This window comes from Bos mutus, chromosome 3 (assembly GCF_027580195.1).
Source record: "Bos mutus isolate GX-2022 chromosome 3, NWIPB_WYAK_1.1, whole genome shotgun sequence".
NCBI lineage: Eukaryota > Metazoa > Chordata > Mammalia > Artiodactyla > Bovidae > Bos > Bos mutus.
In genome coordinates, this window is record NC_091619.1 from 31,509,869 (window position 1) to 31,526,165 (window position 16,297).

General features: G+C 43.3%; 1 protein-coding gene across 1 annotated transcript in view; it reads left to right on the plus strand.

Annotated features, from left to right (window-relative positions):
- Positions 1-5,518: 5,518 nt before the first annotated feature.
- The window catches only part of SLC16A4 (solute carrier family 16 member 4), a 28,297-nt gene continuing 17,518 nt past the window's right edge, over positions 5,519-16,297 (plus strand). The window contains exon 1 of the mRNA XM_005891279.3: positions 5,519-5,979. Within this exon, the coding sequence (XP_005891341.1) occupies positions 5,899-5,979 (81 nt within the window). The 5' untranslated portion in view covers positions 5,519-5,898. The remainder of the gene's footprint in view (positions 5,980-16,297) is intronic.

Consider the following 16,297-nt stretch of genomic DNA (forward strand, 5'->3'; position numbering starts at 1 on the left):
TTAACTTAGTATAACTTTTTCCTAGTTTCCAAATTGCCCTACACACACTTGTTTTTGTCCTTCTAATAAAAATCACCTTCCTGAGATCTACATTTCAAACAAATGTCTCTTGAGATCTAGAATACTTACATCTCCAAGCTCTAAGGCACAGAAAAAAGATATTAAGTTCCACCAAGAAGGACCCTGATTCCCTAAATCCAGATGTTTTATAACATCTGCAAGCCTTTTGAACTGAATGGGGAGCTTTCGAGATTGGTAAAAAGGATAGGTGAGCTTTTCATTATTTCTAGAGCTACATTTCTGTTCTTGTCAAGACTTGGTTTGTAAGAACGATTTGTAGTCATTCTTAATTCCTCAAAGAACTGGGTTGCAAGCTGAATGATATGAAGAGGCCTAAAGGACCCACCCATCCAACTATATTATCTTCAATTTGCTTCTTCATGTCAGGGAGATTCCCAACTAAAATAGAAATTAAAAGATTCCTCTGTTCCAGATTTAGGGCTGTGCCTCTTTTGAATGGTTTAGTAAATCCTTCCAGAGTGGCTTCATAATGTTTTTCTTTTTCTCTGGGTACACAGTTTCCCTTTAGCTTAGGGAAGAAGGCCTAAAAAATGTTCCTATCAGACTCTGAATATCAGCTTCCAAAGTGGCCAACTTCTAACCACAGAGCTCACTAAAAAATCCTTTGAAATATCTTACTAACACATTTTAGGTGGGGCAAACATTAAATACCAAACAAAACTTTCTTTTACTTTTAAACCAAAGGTATCCATATCAAATGAATCAAAACCAAAACCATGGCTTAATCATGGATGCAAGAGGCATTCCCAAAGAAGATGAAAAAGATATTACTCCCCCATCCACAATATCCAGAGCCACCCCCTAAGATGGCCAAAGAAAGACTTAGACAATATCCCTGAGAGTGGGTGACAGTGGATACTAGCAATAAACAGGGTGCCACCCACATTTCCGTCCAGCCATATTTTGGGGGCCCCCAACATGACAGCTGAGCTGCCTGCACAGATACAGAACTGCCAACCTGCATGCTCCGATGGGCAGAAAGCCAAGCCAAGGTCTTAACACAAAAGATAAATGAGAAAGAAATAGCAGTCTGTGGGTATAAGAAATAAAAACTAAATAAAAACTTAATAAAACTAATAAAACTTTAAAGTTAATAAAAACTTAAAAATGGACCATTTTCAAGAATAGCTAGCTTTGAGTGACAGCTTGCTGATATAATTAGACAAGAGCATCAGTCCTTCCAATAACTATTCAGGACTGATTTCCTTTAGGATTGACTGGTTTGTTCTCCTTGCAGTCCAAGGAACTCTGAAGAGTCTTCTCCAACACCACAGTTCAAAAGTGTCAATTCTTTGGTGCTCGGCTTTCCTTATTGTTCTGCTCTCACATCCATACATGTGAGAAGGAATAGGTGCTCAAGAAAGGAGGAAACAAGATGTCAAGGAGGGGCAGCCCATAAAGTGGAAGGAGATAAAGCTAGGTGATGTCTGGGAAGATTGTTTACTCCATAGTACTTAGCTAATGAGGAACTGGGGGAGGGACTTATGTGCTAGGGATAAATTGCTCATTGTAACGACTCTGGATGTGCCTACCCACCAGACACCCAATCTTGCAAGACCATCATTAAAGCTTTGCTTCCCACTCATCTTCTGTCTCCAAGTCTTTGAGTTTGGGTTGGTGAGTGTGTTTCTCACACTGGGGAAGGGAAGAATCCAATCATCAATGTGGATGTAAATGAAAATTCACAAGCCACCATTCAAAGATCTAATTTTTTTTATCCTGCCACTCTGAATCTAGAATGGAAGGAACTCTGTAAAACTGCACCATAGGTGGCAGTCCAGAACTGACTTTCATAAGAATTCTCACCCTTTTGGGGCTTCTGCCAGTTTTCCCAGGATCTCATCAGCAGGTTCTCAAGCAAGTGGGGTGTCCCAGCAGGTCTCATCCTGGCCACTAGAAACTTGGGGAACCACTGACTGAAACCGCCTGCCCTGTCCTGGCACCATAGTAATCACTTGCATGAGTTAGCTTAAATAGGAAATCTGGGTAAGGAACGTAGAACAAGCTACCAACAACCAGAAATATTTGAGAAAGGTCAAAAGGTGAGAGGAGACCCCAGTCCATATGTCCTACCAACCTCCCAGAATCCTTCTGGCTGGAATCCAGCTTGGCTGAACAATTCGAGTGCCACCAGGAAGGATCTTGAGTCAGAGGTGTTAGCCAGAGACAACCCAGGAACTAACCCCATCACCATAAAACCTGAGACTGTAAGCCATGTGGCAAAGCAACTCTCCTGGGTTTCCTTAACCTGCAGCTCTCTGCTCAAGTGCTCCTTCCCAATAAAGTCTCTTGCTTTGTCAGCATGTGTGTCTCCTTAGACAAATAATTTCTAAGTGTTAGACAAGAGTCCACTCTTGGGCCCTGGAAGGGGTACACTTCCAGCAACAAAATTGTAGGGGAGAAAAAATAATTTTCCTTCTACTCTTAAAGTGCTTGGCTGAGACCCCTTTTTCTCTAGAGCACCTCATAAGTGGATAAACTTATCCAGGTTAAAAGCTTTCCACTGTGGCCACTGTAATACAAGATTATCTTTGGTAAGTTTAGCCTATTTGTTCACCCTTAAAACAAAATTTTATTCACCTGAGGCCTCACACAGGACCAGCTCAATTTCAGTCCAACCCGACCCTGGACCCAGGGCAACTCCAGCCAGTTTCTGAATGCCATCTGGAAAAAGAAATGCTCAAATAAGGTCTGATGGTTCATAATGCAAAAGCTGCAGAGCTTGGATGGACGAAGGGCCAACCCCCACCTCCAGAGGCAATGAGAAAGCAGTGAGCCTAGTGGGCTCACTGGTATCGACCTTGGGCTCCTCAGGGTCTCCTTCCTTTGCTCCCTCTTCTGATACCAGAACTATTTATTTGAACAAAAATTGGTTCAAACTGGGCAGTAACAAACTAGATGTTAGGAGTGCACTGACTGGAGCTCAGGGAGAGGTTTTTACAGAGAGAAGGCAGAAGCAAAGTAAGGAAGTTATTGATGGGTCATAGCTTAATTCCGGAGAAGGCAATGGCACCCCACTCTAGTACTCTTGCCTGGAAAATCCCATGGATGGAGGAGCCTGGTAGGCTGCAGTCCACGGGGTCGCTAAGAGTCGGACACAACTGAGCGACTTCACTTTTACTTTTTCACTTTCATGTATTGGAGAAGGAAATGGCAACCCACTCCAGTGTTCTTGCCTGGAGAATCCCAGGGGCAGGAGAGCCTGGTGGGCTGACATCTAAGGGGTCACACAGAGTCAGACATGACTGAAGTGACTTAGCAGCAGTAGCAGCAGCTTAATTCCTGGCTGATTGTGACTGGTCATCTTTAGGTTTCTATTTTGTAGCCCTGTTTCAATTTCTGGTTTGTTTCCATAGGCTGGCTTGGCATTAGTACCACCTCAGTGTGGTGGCCTCCTAGTTTAACAATAGTTATCCAAAGGATTTTCTACTTGGTTTACTCTGGTGCTTGTTTTTGAGATCATGGTGTACAAGTCTATCTTCTGGGTCAGGGTGGGTGGAGGAAAGGGCCTAGTATAATGTCAAACCCCAGTCTCCCCTCCTCCCCTCAGGAAGTAAAGTCCATCAGCAGGAGTGCCTAAGTTGGCTCTAGCCCTGAGCTCTTACAATGCTTGCTTGTTTTCACAGGGCAGCTGAATGAAATGCTTTAGAAAAAGCACAACATTCTGGAAAACCGTATAACTTTTCTTCCCAGATTGCTTCAAGTCTGTGGAGGATTCCCTTGCTGAACGCCACATCAAAGGTAGGATGAAAATGGGGTTGTGTGTTGGGGTTTGTTCTTTATAATGTTTTGAATGACCAGCATCTCTCCCTGCACAGCCTGCTCACCAGACAGACTGTCGTGCCCCACACCCTGCCGGCAGATTCTCCTTTCCAGGAAGAAACAGACTGCCTGCCTATCTGCCAGTGGCAAATAAAGACTGCTACCCCCTCTCTCAGAATATTTACATTTTCCTTTTGCTATTTCTCTTTTTATGTATTTATTTTATTGAACCACTTGTGTGAAGGTAGAAGACATTTCACTCCTGAGCATTTTAGCACACATCTCCTAAGAATAAGCACATTCTCCGATAGAACCACGAGACCACAATCACCACCAAGAGATCTAACCTGGTCTACTATACAGTCCTCATTCAAATTTCCCCAACTCAGTTCCCAAAGTCCTTTCCAACGTTTTTCAGGCCTAGAATCCACTCAGGGAAGTCATTGCCCTTTGTTGTCATGTCTATTCAGTCCCTAAGAATATTTTCATTTCAGCAACTGCTGTAAAAGGGAATATCCAAACCTGAAGTTCCCCATTCCTTTTAAAATTTCTCTAATTTTAAGAGCTTATTACCCAGAGGACTAGAGGGTGGTACACAATTTGCCCTAGGATTTGACTTCAGACGTGGGGGGAGGACAGTGTGAGGAGTGACCACCCAGCAATCAATGAGGTCAGGCTTTGCAGTCAACTGCTTTGCAATTCCTGCCTGAAGTGAACTGGTCATCTTTTAGAGGCCATTCACACTGGTGTAAGAGAGATTTCTGTGGTGGCGTTTGATGTCCCTCATATCACAGCCTTTTGTTACCTTTTTCTATTTTCTCCCATGGTTCTGCCTGGATCGTGATTATGGAATAAACAAGGATTAAGGGGAGTCTAGTTGGGCAGACTTATGTTAAGTAAGGACATACTCCAGGAGAAGTCAGCACTGTGGAATTCCAGGGGAAGTCAGGCAGCAGACCTCCACAAATATTCCTCAAATGGTACAAAGCCTTGCTGTATTTTTGAGGTTGAGATCAGAGAGCCTATAAACAACTTTAGACATGAGAAGTGTCAACTAAAAAGATGTACAACTTGAGAGTTGCAAGTTTTATCTGGGGCAAAATGAGGACAGCAGCCTGGGAGACAGCACCTCAGCTAGCTCTGAGAGACTGATCCAAAGAGGCAGTCAGTGAAGGTCAATATATGATTTTGGTGAAGACGGGAGTTCAATGCAATCAAGTGATTACTTTATAAAAAGTCTTCTGCTAGTCACAAGAGGCTGAAGTCACCAAGATGGGATTCAGTGATTTTCTAGATCTGAAGAGATGTTAAGGATTGGGATCATGAAATCAGTTCCTAAAAATATCTATCTAAAGACCTGCTCCACCAGATTCTCTGGAGCACAGAGGCCTCATTCCACCTTGAATTCCTTCAGGGGGTGTTGAAGGCTAACAGCTGCAGTAGCACAGGGTTCAAGCTCCAGAGGCAGATGGCAAATGCCCTTGTTGCTGTTCAGTCGCTGGCAAAGGCTCTTGGAAAATGCCAATTTCTAGTTTACAGGCAAGTGCCAATTTGCTGACAAGAAATCATCTATTCTTAAAGGGGTGGGCTGAAAAAAATTACAAGTGGTTTAAAAATTTTTTTTATTTTTGGTGTGCTGGGTCTTCATTGCTGCATGCGGGCTTTCTCTAATTGCTCCAAGTGGGGCGTTACGCTCTAGTTGTGGCACATAAGCTTCTCTTTGCAGTGGCTTCTCCTGTTGTGGAGCATGGGCTCTAGGGTGGACAGGCTTCAGTAGTTGCAGGTTCCAGCTCTAGAGCACCAGCTCAGTAGTTGTGGTGCACGGACTTGGTTGCTCCATGGCATGCGGGATCCTCCCGAACCAGGAACCAAACCCATGTCTCCAGCATTGGCAGGCAGATTCTTTACCACTGAGCCACCAGGGAAGCCCGGCACAAGTAGTTTTATACCACAGAAATAAATAAAGTTTAAAGTTCAGATCAGTTTGTCAACTAAGCCAACGTCTGTCTTGGATTTGTCACAGGGATCTTCTGCATTTAAAACAAACGAATCATCATGCTGAAGAGGAAGGTTCAACCTTACAAGAAAACCCTGGATGGAGGTTGGGGATGGATGGTCATATTTCATTTCTTCCTGGTAATTTACTTTCTCCTTCCCCACTGCCTGAAAGAAAGTTTTCTGGGGAAAGGCTCAGAGCAGCCTAACAAGAAGATCATACATGAAACCCTTGACATTTGAATGGAAAGGGGATCCAAGTAAAGCCAGGAACTGCCAATGAACCTTCAAGTTGGAAATGTTCTCCTTGAGTGAAACCAGAAAGACTGCCATCCTGTCTCCTACTTCTCCTCAGCATTCCTTAAACCTACAGAATGCTCCAGCCACCATTAGCAGCTCTGCCCTGGCTGCATGGCAGTTAGGATTTGGGGACAATCACATTTAGCCATCCGAGAAATAGCGCAGGGAGGGGATTCCCCAACTCAGTCAAGCAAACATGTAACTGCTGCAAGCAACTTCCTTCTCTCCTAGGAGGCTGGGACTTTTCTTCTGTTCTGCCTGGTGTCCACTTCCCAACCCATCCCCACCAACCATAACTTATGCCAGAGTTAGGCCCAATGTATATTTCTGACATGTCTGGAAAGGAAGACAGGGTTGTGAATCCTGAAACTGGAGCCTGATTTTTTCCCTTCATTCATTAGCAAACCCAACTCCATTTTTTAATTAACTTCTTGCCCTCATCCTCCCAGAAGCTCTGGGGGTTGTTACGTGAGACTGTGGTGATCTGAATCGGCATGGTCATCCTGATGGGATTCATCAATCCCATCACTGCTGTACCTTAAACCCTGAGTGTGGCACCAGTTCCACGATTCCTCTTAAGTGTTCCCAAGTAAGTCAACTTTAAGATGTCCTCAACAGAGATATCCTTCCCTCCTGATCCTCCTCCTCAGCCCAGTCCTACAGTAAGAAGCTTCCAAGGAGGGGAGTGCAGGTCCTGGTGACTTCTAACTAACCTGCAGCCCATAGTATAGAAGGACCACACCTCCTCCATCATGACAGAGAATGGGAAAGGAGGGAGGCAGAGGCCCTCAGCCAGGATTTACATAATACAAAACTCACAACCTGAGGACTATTTGTTAAACATTAGCTTCATTACTAAAGAACATGGACTCTCTTTTCCTTCCTCCCAGAAGTGTTACTAAAAAGGACAACAAGGACACACTAAGTCTGAGAGCCTTCCTGTGGCTGGGCCACCTCCTCACATCACAGGCTTTGCAGAATCGGCATTATTGGCGAGGATCTTGAGTTCTCCCACTTTTTCCTGCATTAGGCTCTGAGGATAGGAAGTTATCTAATTTAGTGGCCGCTAAGAACAGTTGTCTAATAATGAGATTAGTAAACAATCTCTCACTTTTTATGGGCTTCTCAGGTGGCTCAGTGTATAAAGAATCTGCCTGCAATGCAGGAGACACAGGAGACGTGGGTTTGATCGCTGGGTTGGGAAGATCCCCGGAGGAGGGCATGACAATCCATTCCAGTGTTCTTGCCTGAAGAATCCCAGAGACAGAGCGTGGCAGGCTACAGTCCATAGGGTCACAAAGAGTTGGACATGACTGAAGTGACTGAGCATGCACACTTTTGGGGGTGTGGTGCTACTCTTAAGCACACACATAAAACATTTTGGGTCCTCAAAATGTTAATAATTAACTCAGGCCAATCAGCCACAGTAGTAATGTGGGTACCTGGATGATGATGATTTCATGTCTGTCTAAGTCTGCTTTTCTAGAATAGCTGATCTCCTGAAAAGGTGAGTGAAAAACCCAGGTAACAACATATCCTTCAGGAGCTCCTTACTTTTTTTTTTTAAAAAGGTCTCATTCTAACTTACCATACTTTATAACTGCATCATCTGCATGACTGTTTTCTGTATTCAGCCTGTCTCTCTGGACTGAACGTTCTACAAGCACAGGGCCATTTACTGGGTCTGTTTGCTCACCACTATAAGCGAAGTCCCCTAGTCAGCAACCAAAACACAGAACACACTCAATAAATACCTGCTGGCAGATGGGAGGATGGATGGACTGACGGATACATTTATGAATAAACAAGGTGATAAATATGAAGTTGGAGAGATGGGCAGGGACTTTGGAGGACTTAAAAAAAAAAAAAAAAAGCAGGGGAGTAATGGAATCAGTTTTGTATTTCAGGACAGTAGCTCAGGTAGTGGGCTGCTGATGGATAGGCCTGGAAGCAGGGAGGTCCACTGGAAGGATGCTGCAGTAATCCAGGTGAGAAAACAATATGACAGTAGCAAACGGGGTGGAGAAGAAATACAGATCTGAGCAATACTGAAGACATATTGTTAAGACTGTAGAGTAATTGAATGTCAGGGAGACAGGGAATCATGGGGTCCTAGGATGCTGGCTTGGACAACATGGAGGATAATATATGCCCTTCACTGAGTTGGACAACATGAGAAGGGGACAAAACCTAAAGAAGGCTTGAAGGGCTTATCTTTGGGCACTGAGTCTGGGGGACTTGTGACATAACCAGTCATGTATGTGTTCAGTAAAGTCTACATGTACCTGGAGCCCAGGATCTGCATACTGAGAATTGTGAGTTAGCAGCACACACAGGGGCTTGAACCATAAGTCAGTGTATTCAAGTCACCAGGGAGTTCAGTTCAGTTCAGTCGCTCAGTCGTGTCCGACTCATTGCGACCCCATGAACTGCAGCACGCCAGGCCTCCCTGTCCATCACCAACTCTGGAGTTCACTCAAACTCACGTCCATCGAGTTGGTGATACCATCCAGCCATCTCATCCTCTGTCATGCCCTTTTCCTTCTGCCCCCAATCCTTCGCAGCATCAGAGTCTTTTCCAATGAGTCAACTCTTTGCATCAGGTGGCCAAAGTATTGAAGTTTGAGCTTTAGCATCAGCCCTTCCAAAGAACATGCAGGACTGATCTCCTTTAGAATGGACTGGTTGGATCTCCTTGCAGTCCAAGGGACTCTCAACAGTCTTCTCCAATACCCCCCAGTTCAAAAGCATCAATTGTTCAGCACTCAGCTTTCTTCACACTCCAACTCTCACATCCATACATGACCACTGGAAAAACCATAGCCTTGACTAGACAGACCTTTGTTGGCAAAAGTAATGTCTCTGCTTTTGAATATGCTATATAGGTTGGTCAAAACTTTCCTTCCAAGGAGTAAGCATCTTTTAACTTCATGGCTGCAATCACAATCTGCAGTGGTTTTGGAGCCCCCCAAAATAAAAGTCTGACACTATTTCCACTGTTTCCCCATCTACTTGCCATGAAGTGATGAGATCAGATGCCATGATCTTAGTTTTCTGAATGTTGAGCTTTAAGCCAACTTTTTCACTCTTTCACTTTCATCAAGAAGCTTTTTAGTTTTTCACTTTCTGCCCTAAGAGTGGTGTCATCTGCATATCTGAGGTTATTGATATGTCTCCTGGCAATCTTGATTCCAGCTTGTGCTTCTTCCAGCCCAGCGTTTCTCATGATGTACTCTGCATATAAGTTAAATGAGCAGGGTGACAATATACAGCCTTGACGTACTCCTTTTCCTATTTGGAACCAGTCTGTTGTTCCATGTCCAGTTCTAACTGTTGCTTCCTGACCTGCACATAGGTTTCTCAAGAGGCAGGTCAGGTGGTCTGGTATTCCCATCTCTTTCAGAATTTTCCACAGTTTATTGTGACCCACACAGTCAAAAGCTTTGGCATAGTCAATAAAGCAAAAATAGATGTTTTTCTGGAACTCTCTTGCTTTTTCGATGATCCAGTGGATGTTGGCAATTTGATCTCTGGTTCCTCTGCCTTTTCTAAAACCAACTTGAACAGCTGGAAGTTCATGGTTCACATATTGCTGAAGCCTGGCTTGGAGAATTTTGAGCATTACTTTACTAGCGTGTGAGATGAGTGCAATTGTGCGGTAGTTTGAGCATTCTTTGGCATTGCCTTTCTTTGGGATTGGAATGAAAACTGACCTTTTCCAGTCCTGTGGCCACTGCTGAGTTTTCCAAATTTGCTGACATATTGAGTGCAGCACTTCAACAGCATCATCTTTCAGGATTTGAAATAGCTCCACTGGAATTCAACCACCTCCACTAGCTTTGTAGTGATGTTTTCTAAAGCCCACTTGACTTCACATTCCAGGATGTCTGGCTCTAGATGAGTGATCACACCATCGTGATTATCTGGGTCGTGAAGATATTTTCTGTACAGTTGTTCTGTGTATTCTTACCACCTCTTCTTAATATCTTCTCATACCATTTCTGTCCCTTATCGAGCCCATCTTTGCATGAAATGTTCCCTTGGTATCTCTCATTTTCTTGAAGAGATCTCTAGTTTTTCCCATTCTGTTGTTTTCCTCTATTCTTGCATTGATCTCTGAGGAAGGCTTTCTTATCTCTCCTTGCTATTCTTTGGAACTCTGTATTCAGATGCTTATATCTTTCCTTTTCTCTTTTGCTTTTCGCTTCTCTTCTTTTCACAGCTATTTGTAAGGCCTCCCAGACAGCCATTTTGTTTTTTCGTATTTCTTTTCCATGGGGATGGTCTTGGTCCTGGTCTCCTGTACAATGTCACGAACCTCTGTCCATAGTTCATCAGGCACTCTATCAGATCTAGTCCCTTAAATCAATTTCTCACTTCCACTGTATAGTCATAAGGGATTTGATTTAGGTCATACCTGAATGGTCTAGTGGTTTTCCCTACTTTCTTCAATTTCAGTCTGAATTTGGCAATAAGGAGTTCATGATCTGAGCCACAGTCAGCTCCCAGTCTTGTTTTTGCTGACTGTATAGAGCTTCTCCATCTTTGGCTGCAGAGAATATAATCAATCTGATTTCGGTGTTGACCATCTGGTGATGTCCATGTGTAGTCTTCTCTTGTGTTGTTGGAAGAGGGTGTTTGCTATGACCAGTGCGTTCTCTTGGCAGAACTCTATTAGCCTTTGCCCTGCTTCATTCCATATTCCAAGGCCAAATTTGCCTGTTACTCCAGGTGTTTATTGACTTCCTACTTTTGCATTCCAGTCCCCTATAATGAAAAGGACATTTTTTGGGGGGTATTAGTTCTAAAAGGTCTTGTAGGTCTTCATAGAACCCTTCAACTTCAGCTTATTCAGCGTTACTGGTTGGGGCATAGACTTGGATTACTGTGATATTGAATGGTTTGCCTTGATCATTCTGTCGTTTTTGAGACTGCATCCAAGTACTGCATTTCAGACTCTTTTGTTGACTATGATGGCTACTCCATTTCTTCTAAGGGATTCCTGCCCACAATAGTAGATACAATGGTCATCTGAGTTAAATTCACCCATTCCAGTCCATTTTAGTTCCCTGATTCCTAGAATGTCGACGTTCACTCTTGCCATCTCCTGTTTGACCAATTCCAATTTGCCTGGATTCATGGACCTAACATTCCAAGTTCCTATGCAATATTGCTCTTTACAGCATCGGACCTTGCTTCTATCACCAGTCACATCCACAACTGGGTATTATTTTTGCTTTGGCTCCATCCCTTCATTCTTTCTGAAGTTATTTCTCCACTGATCTCCAGTAGCATATTGGGCATTTACTGACCTGGGGAGTCCCTCGTTCAGTATCCTATCATTTTGCAGTTTCATACTGTTCATGGGGTTCTCAAGGCAAGAATACTGAAGTGGTTTGCCATTCCCTTCTCCAGTGGACCACATTCTGTGCGACCTCTCCACCATGACCCGCCTGTCTTGGGTGGCCCCACATGGCATGGCTTAGTTTCATTGAGTTAGACAAGGCTGTGGTCCATGTGATTAGATTGACTAGTTTTCTGTGATTATGGTTTCAGTGTGTCTGCCCTCTGATGCCCTCTCACAACACCTACCGTCTTACTTGGGTTTCTCTTACCTTGGACGTGGGGTATCTTTTCACGGCTGCTCCAGCAAAGCGCAGCCGCTGCTCCTTACCTTGGACAAGGGCTATCTCCTCATGGCCGCCCCTCCTGACCTGGAACGTGGAGTAGCTCCTGGCCCTCCTGCGCCTGCGCAGCTGGGAAAGAACCTTGAAGAAAGTGATGCCTAGGGATGGGCGGAGGGTGGCTCAGAGGAAACTGAGAAGCAGTTAGCGGTTAGCATCACAAAAGCTAAGGCAGAAATGTGCAGAAGCAGATGGTGCAGAGACCAGATATGATAAAAATGATATGAGCTATTGGTTTAGCAACAATGAAGTCTCTAATAACGTTGATAAGAGGCATGCATTGGAGTGAGATGAGAGGAAGCAGAGATAACCTAACAGACTACTCATTGATGAAAGAAGTTTGTGAAGGTCAAGAGCTAGGGTGATACTAGAGAGGAACCTGGAGTAGAATAACATAGTTTTGTTCAGTTCAGTTGTGTCCAACTCTTTGAGACCCCATGGACTGCACCACGCAAGACTTTCCTGTCCATCACCAACTCCCAGAGCTTACTCAAACTCATGTCCATCGAGTCGGTGATGCCATCAATCATCTCATCCTCTGTCATCTCCTCCTCTCGCCCTCAATCTTTCCCAGCATCAGGGTCTTTTCACATGAGTCAGTTCTTCTCATCAGGTGGCCAAAGTACTGGAGCTTCAGCTTCAACATCAGTCCTTTCAATGAATATTCAGGACTGATTTCCTTTAGGATTAACTGGTTCCATCTTCTTGCAGTCCAAAGGACTCTAAAGAGTCTTTTCCAACACCATAGTTCAAAAGCCTATCAATTCTTTGGTGCTCAGCTTTCTTTATAATCCAACTCTCACATCCATACATGACTACTGGAAAAACCACAGCTTTGACTAGTCGGACCTTTGTTGGCAAAGCAATGTCTCTGCTTTTAATATGCTGTCTAGGTTAGTCATAGTCTTTCTTCCAAGGAGCAAATGTCTTTTAATTTCATGGCTGCAGTCACCATCTGCAGTTATTTTTGAGCCCCCCAAAATAAAGTCTCTCACTGTTTCCATTGTTTCCCCATCTGTTTGCCATGAAGTGATGGGACCAGATCTTGGTTTTCTGAATGTTGAGTTTTAAGGCAGCTTTTATGCTTTTACTTTCATCAAGAGGCTCTTTAGTTTTTCTTCACTTTCTGCCATAAATGGGTGGTGTCATCTGCATATCTGAGGTTAATGATATTTCTCCTGGCAATCTTGATTCCAGCCTGTGCTTCATCCAGCCCAGCGTATCTCATGATGCACCCTGCATATAAGCTAAATAAGCATGGTGACAATATACAGCCTTGACACACTCCTTCCCCAATTTGTAACCAGTCTGATGTTCCACATCCATTTCTAACTGTTGCTTCTTGAACTGCATACAGATTTCTCAGGAGGCAGGTCAGGTGGTCTGGTATTCCCATCTCGTGAAGAATTTTCCAGATTGTTGTGATCCACACAAAGGCTTTGGCGTAGTCAATAAAGTAGGAGTAGATGGTTTCTGGAACTCTTGTTTTTTAGATGCCAGCAGATGTTGGCAATTTGATCTCTGGTTCCTTTTCGAAATCCAGCTTGAACATCTGAAAGTTCATGGTTCATGTACTATTGAAGCTTGACTTGGAGAATTTTGAGTATTGCTTTGCTAGCCTGTGAGATGAGTGCAATTGTGTGATAGTTTGAACATTCTTTGGCATTGCCTTTCCTTGGGATTGGAATGAAAACTGACCTTTTCCAGTCCTGTGGCCATTGCTGAGTTTTCCAGATTTGCTGGCATATTGAGTACAACACTTTCACAGCATCATCTTTTGGATTTGAAATAGCTCACTTGGAGGAATTCCATCACCTCCAATAGCTTTGTTCGTAGTGATGCTTCCTAAAGTCCACTTGACTTTGCATTCCAGGATGTCTGGCTCTAGGTGAGTGATCACACCATTGTGTTTATCTGGGTCATGAAGATCCTTTTTATATAGTTCTTCTGTGTATTCTTGCCACCTCTTCTTAATTTCTTCTATTTATGTTTGGTCCATACCATTTCTCTCCTTTATTGTGCCCATGAAACATTTCTTTGCATGAAATGTTCCCCCTTGGTATCTCTAATTTTCTTGAAGCAATCTCTGGTCTTTCCCATTCTATTGTTTTCCTCTATTTCTTTGCACTGATCACTGAGGAAGACTTTCTTATCTCTCCTTGCTAGTCTTTGGAATTCTGCATTCAAATAGGTATATCTTTCCTTTTCTCCTTTGCCTTTGGCTTCTCTTCTGAGCTATTTTTAAGGCCTCCTCAGACAGCCGTTTTGCCTTTTTGTTTCTTCTTCTTGGGGATGGTCTCGATTACTCTCTCTTGTACAATGTCACGAACCTCTGTCCATAGTTCTTCAGGCACTCTATCAGATCTAATCCCTTGAGTCTATTTCTCACTTCTACTGTATAATCGTAAGGGATTTGATTTAGGTCACACCTGAATGGTCTAGTGATTTTCCCTACTTTCTTCAATTTAAGTCCAAATTTGGCAGTAAGGAGTTCATGATCTGAACCACAGTCAGCTCTCAGTCTTGTTTTTGCTGACTGTATAGAGCTTCTCCATCATTGGCTGCCAAGAATATATCAAAATGATTTCAGTACTGACCATCTGGTGATGTCCATGTGTAGAGTCTTCTCTTGTGTTGCTGGCAGAGGGTGTTTGCTATGACCAGTGCGTTCTCTGGGCAAAACTCTATTGTTATTAAACAATAATCTCTGACAAAGCCTTATGTTCTGCGTTAAAAAGGAGCCACTGTGATCCAGCCTCCTTTCCCAAGACAATTCTTAGAATGGTCTGGTGAGGGAGTTCTTACTATGGGAGGAAGGTGGTAGGAGGAAGGCATGCTCTTAAAGATAAAAAGGAAATGAGAGGGCTGCAGAATTTCTAAGGGCTTTTATTTTGGGGGAAGACCATTTATAATGTCTGATGTGGACTCTGGAACAGGACTGAAACCCATCAACCTTAGTCCAAAACATGAGATGAAATAGTAGACTACAGACTTCAGTTAACTAACGGAATATCTAGACCTTGGGATCTAGACTAAAAATCTAGATAGACTTTTACTATCTAAGTCAAATAGGAACAAAGTTGGAAGGTTACAAGTTAAGGGAGGGAGGCAGAGTAGATACAAAGGCTGTGTCCTTGGTCTTTTTGATATACACAGTGGAAGGTACAGTCCCAGTTAGTAGAGACAAGTCACATCTACTTACTGCTGCTATGCCCAGACATCAAGGAAAGACCAGAGACAAAAGGTTCTTTTTTGGGGACCAGTAGTTCGCCAAATTCAGGTGGCTAAGAACCTAGAAGCCAGCATCCTGCAGATGCCAGCATGGAGTCCATGACCACAGAAGAGGAGGAAGGGTAATTTTATAGAATGAGGACCCATTGTATTGCTCCTTGCTCATTAGAGGACGCAATCACCACTTTGTATTCTGAACCAGAAGAAACAAGTCTGTGTCATTTAAAGTTTGTGTATATTCTCTAACCTCATTTCCTGATAAAGGCACCTTTGAGGAACATCATGATTACAAAGTGCTTGATAAAATAAAATGACTTTTCATTTTTTAATATATAGCCCTGGTACCCATAGCATTGTTCACTCTAAATAAGTAAAGTCTTATAGTTTCTATCAAGTCAGAATGGGAAGAATACATTAAAGGACTTCCTCCTCCCTATCCCATCTTTTGAAGCCTTTGAGCCACCACTGATTCCTAGTCCCTCACTCCAGGCAAGAAATAATACTTATCTGAAGAGTCTATTGGTGAGGATGGAGCAGAACGTCTTGATTACTTTATTTAGCAGGTAGAAGCTGAGGAAAGGAAGTTTCTAAATGGAGGCAGGTCTCTGATTTGGATGAGTCAGTAGATGGTACCAATCAAGAGAAATGAAAAGGAAACACAGGCATGGGGTAAGAGAAAGATGAATTTAGTTCTGGGTAAGTTAACCTGAGTTAGAAAGATATCACAGACAGTAATATGAGTCTCGAGCTCTTAGAAAAGCAGAATGGTTACACAAAATGATAAAAACATAGTTAATAGGTTATTATTTACCAGAATTTTGTCTTCACAGTCCCATGAACTAGGTGGAACTATGAACTATGAACTAGTCCTTTATCTCCACTTTACAAAAGACGAAGTGTAACTTTTGTAGTTCACCCAAGTTCACACCCCTAGTACAAAGCAGAGCCAAGATTCCAGCAGAGGCAGGCTGACTGCAGGCAGAACACAGTATTCACAACTACACCGTGAGTTCCCTCATAGCTCAGTCAGTAAAGGATCAGCCTTCAATGCAGGAATCTGCCTGCAATGCAGAACACCAAGTTTTGATTCCTGGGTCCGAAAATCCCCTGGAGAAAGAAATAGCAACCCACTCCAGTATTCTTGCCTGGAAAATCCCATGGACAGTCAATTATAGTGAATGACTGTCTATGTCTATCTCACTATAAATTGAGATGAGTGCAGAACCAGAGAGAAAGAATCAGTG